This window comes from Lepidothrix coronata, unplaced genomic scaffold (genome assembly GCF_001604755.1).
Source record: "Lepidothrix coronata isolate B3197 unplaced genomic scaffold, Lepidothrix_coronata-1.0 Scaffold524, whole genome shotgun sequence".
NCBI classification, from domain to species: Eukaryota; Metazoa; Chordata; class Aves; order Passeriformes; family Pipridae; genus Lepidothrix; species Lepidothrix coronata.
The window spans coordinates 8995-12600 of record NW_016690704.1 but is presented as its reverse complement, the minus strand read 5'-3'; the positions used below and the strand labels follow the sequence as shown (position 1 = coordinate 12600).

General features: G+C 38.2%; 1 protein-coding gene across 1 annotated transcript in view; it reads left to right on the top strand.

Moving 5' to 3' along the window:
* The first annotated feature begins 159 nt into the window (after positions 1 to 159).
* Positions 160 to 3606, top strand: part of HORMAD1 (HORMA domain containing 1) — an 11767-nt gene continuing 8320 nt past the window's right edge. Inside the window, exons 1-7 of the mRNA XM_017839873.1 lie at positions 160 to 664; positions 767 to 818; positions 1176 to 1320; positions 1596 to 1659; positions 2152 to 2188; positions 2487 to 2507; positions 2611 to 2663. Of these exons, the coding sequence (XP_017695362.1) occupies positions 786 to 818; positions 1176 to 1320; positions 1596 to 1659; positions 2152 to 2188; positions 2487 to 2507; positions 2611 to 2663 (353 nt within the window). The 5' untranslated portion in view covers positions 160 to 664; positions 767 to 785. The remainder of the gene's footprint in view (positions 665 to 766; positions 819 to 1175; positions 1321 to 1595; positions 1660 to 2151; positions 2189 to 2486; positions 2508 to 2610; positions 2664 to 3606) is intronic.

Here is a 3606-nt window from a genome sequence, read left to right as displayed (position 1 = left end):
AGCCCTCAGCAGCCCTTCACCCTCAGCTCCTCACCCTCAGCCCTCAGCAGCCCCTTGCCCTCAGCTCCTCTGCCCTCAGCATCTCTCCCCCCACGCTCAGCTCAGCTCCCCTCACCCTCACCTCGCCCTCACCACACCCTGCTCTTCCCTTCCTCCTCGCTTTCCCTCCTTAAACCTGGAGGAGCACAGCCCTGCCGTGCTCAGGGGGTTTGTGGGCTCCTTGCTGAGGGGCACCTCTGTTCCCTGCACTGCCCAGAGCCAGCCCCTTCCTCGGGACATACATTTTCCACAGCCTGGGGTGTGGATGCCTTTCATTTCCCAGACTCGTGCGGGAGTCAGGCTCAGGGGTGCTGAGGGTTCTCTTTCTCCCGCACTCATTTAAATCACAGAATAAAACAACCCAAGCCCGGGGGTGTTTGAAATGTGAGGAGCCTTTTCTTAAAGCCCTCTGAAAATCTAGGGGGCTGGGCACCAGTTAGCACTGAGGAGCATTTCCTTTGGAAGCCCGTATTTCATAGAAATACAGATATAAATATTCTAATTACTGCGTCCTGCAGCCTCGGGGGAGGCCTGTGCTGCTGTGGGAATCAAGGAGCTGGTGCTGGGGGTTATCAGACAAACCGTCCTGCTCTCTTTGCTGACAGTCCCAGGTTGGTTCGAGCTGGTGAGTTGTGCAGGAGACCCAGGGGATGCCCTGTGGAAGCTGCAGGCTGGACTTGCTGCCCTTCTGCTCCTCCGGGTGTTAACGCAGGTGTTTAATTCACAGGCAGAAGAGTCTCTGCGAAATGGCAACTGCTCAGAAGCAAAGGAATTGCACGGTACGGTTGTGTTGTGCTTTTTTGGGCACAGTCTGTTCTTTAATGGGAAAAATGGGGGGAATTTTGGCTGAAATAGTGCACCCAGGAGATAGTTCTTCACTTGAAAATTTTGGGCTAATTGGGTTCTTTTAACTAAGAATAAAGATGCTTAGTAGAAAAATAATCTGAGTTTTGTTGTCGTGCACTTGGTGAAAACCAGCTGTGAACCAAAAACTCGATGACACCAAATGTCAGGAATATACTTTATAAGCCACCAAAGTCAGACTTCTCAATTCAGTTAAAATTAAGGCATTGGACAGGGTTGGTGCTGTGGATACAGCCTAACTGGTTTATTGATTTCTTCCTCTGGTTTTCCAGAGCGCAGTTGTGTTCCCCAAACAAATAGCCACGGAGCAGCAGTCCCTGATGCTGGTGAAGAGGCTCCTGGCGGTGGCCGTGTCCTGCATCACGTACCTGAGAGGGATCTTCCCTGAGAGTGCCTATGGAACGAGATACATGGATGGTAACAGGCTGTTTCTGGGATAACGTGCCAATTCTGTGGGTTTTTAGAGCCATTTTGAAACCATTTCAATGCCTGCAATGGAAACTTCACTAATTCATTAAACTGAATTTTGTTAGTGCCGGTGCTCTAACAATTAAAACTCTGCTCACGTTTAACAGTAATGTTAATTTTAGCCTCATTTTGATATGTGTTTTTAAGGAGCGAACATGACTTTTTAAATTGCATTTTGCCCTAAGTAAATGTGCCTTTTTTTTAATTTTTTATTTTTTTTTGAGACGTCTGTGTCAAAATCCTGAGGGAAGACAAGAACTGCCCTGGCTCCAGCCAGCTGGTGAAATGGTACGTTTGGGCTCCCCCTTTGCCTGTTGCTTGGCTGTTCCAGAAAAGGCAAAGGGCAATAATTGAACTCCTCTGTGCTCCAGGGATGTTGGCTGAGCTCCTGGTTTATGATGGAATCACGGAATGCTTTGGGTTGGAAGGGACCTTAAAGCTCATCCCCTTGGAAGGGGCACCTTCCACTGAGCCAGGTTGCTCACCTGATTAATGAACACATTGGAAGCTGTTTGAAGTACTGCAATATGTTTTCACTGATACATTAGATTGTATTTTTAATTATTCTCCCGAGAGACTGATTAAAGGGAAGATTTGGTTGGGAAGATTTGACCCTACACAGGCAGTCCTTGCTTGTACCCCTGCTAACAAAGAAGGCAGAACAATGCCAGAAATGCCATTTGTTGCCCTGACACAAGAAGGAAACAGAAGTTGTTCACTTTTTGCTGCTATTTCGGCCAGGAGCAAATGGAGATGAGCGACCTGTTTGGTTTGTTGCAGGATGCTGGGGTGCTACGACGCCTTGCAGAAGAAATACGTGAGTCTTGCAGCCTCATTTCAAGGCTGGGGGAAGGTTGGTTTGAGCCCATCAGCTGCAGGACTCTGGTCAGTGTGGGAGGCACGGGAATTTCAGGGCAAAATTCCTCCTAAACAGGAGGTGGAGGATTTGGGGGTGTTTGGGGTCCTCTTTTTAAACAGAAGAGGAAGAAGTTTTCCTTCCAGCAGTTCTCTGCTGGTTGCCAGAAGCGGAGAAGGGAATGAGCTGTGAGGAGGAAGGGCTCTGAAATCTCTGAAATCCATCTGATCTTTTCTCTCTCTGTTCACACCTCGGGCAGCTCAGGCAGATCGTCCTCGCTGTGAGTACCCCTGACAAGCAAAGGACACCGTTTGGAAGGTCCTTACCCTGAATTATTTGTTTTCTGAGAGTTCTTGTTCTGATCCCTCTCTTCCAAACTGCAGGTCTACACCCAGCCAGAAGATCCTCAGGTAAATCAGCTGGAATGTTTAGTTGGGTGACTGATGGATGGAGTAACATGGGTGCACAAGCAGGGATATTTAACATATCTAACATTAATATCATAATATAGTAAAGAAATATATTTGTATATTAAATAATATATATCTATATATCAAGTAATTAAATAATATAATTTATATATTATTATAATTTATATATTATTATATATTATTATATATTATTATATATTATTATATATTTATATATTAAATAAATAAATTAAATAGATGAATAATATAATAATATATTGAATAATATATATTTATATATTGAATAATATATATTTATATATTAAATAGTTAAACTGCATCATTTATATATTAAATGAATAAATTAAATAGATGAATAATATAATAATATATTGAATAATATATATTTATATATTTAATAATATATATTTATATATTAAATAGTTAAACTGTATCACTTATATATTAAATAAATAAATTAAATAGATTAATAACATAATAATATATTGAATAATATATATTTATGTATTTAATAATATATATTTATGTATTAAATAGTTAAACTATATCATTTATATATTAAATAGCTAAATTAAATAAATGAATAATATAATGATATATTGAAAACATATATATTTATATATTGAATAATATATATTAAATAATTAAATTATATCATTTATATATTAAATAAATAAATAAAATTAATAAATAATAATATAATATAGTAAATAAATATATATTTATATATTAGAAGGTATATATTTATACAATTAAATAAAATTAAATAAACTAAATAAAATTATAACTAAATAATAAATAAATTTATATAGTAAATAATAAAAATTAAAACTAATCAAAATACATAATTCTAATGAATAATAATATATTAATAATAATTAAATAAAATATCTAATAGATAGAATTTGTATGTTAAATATTAAATAATAATTAAATAATAATTAAATA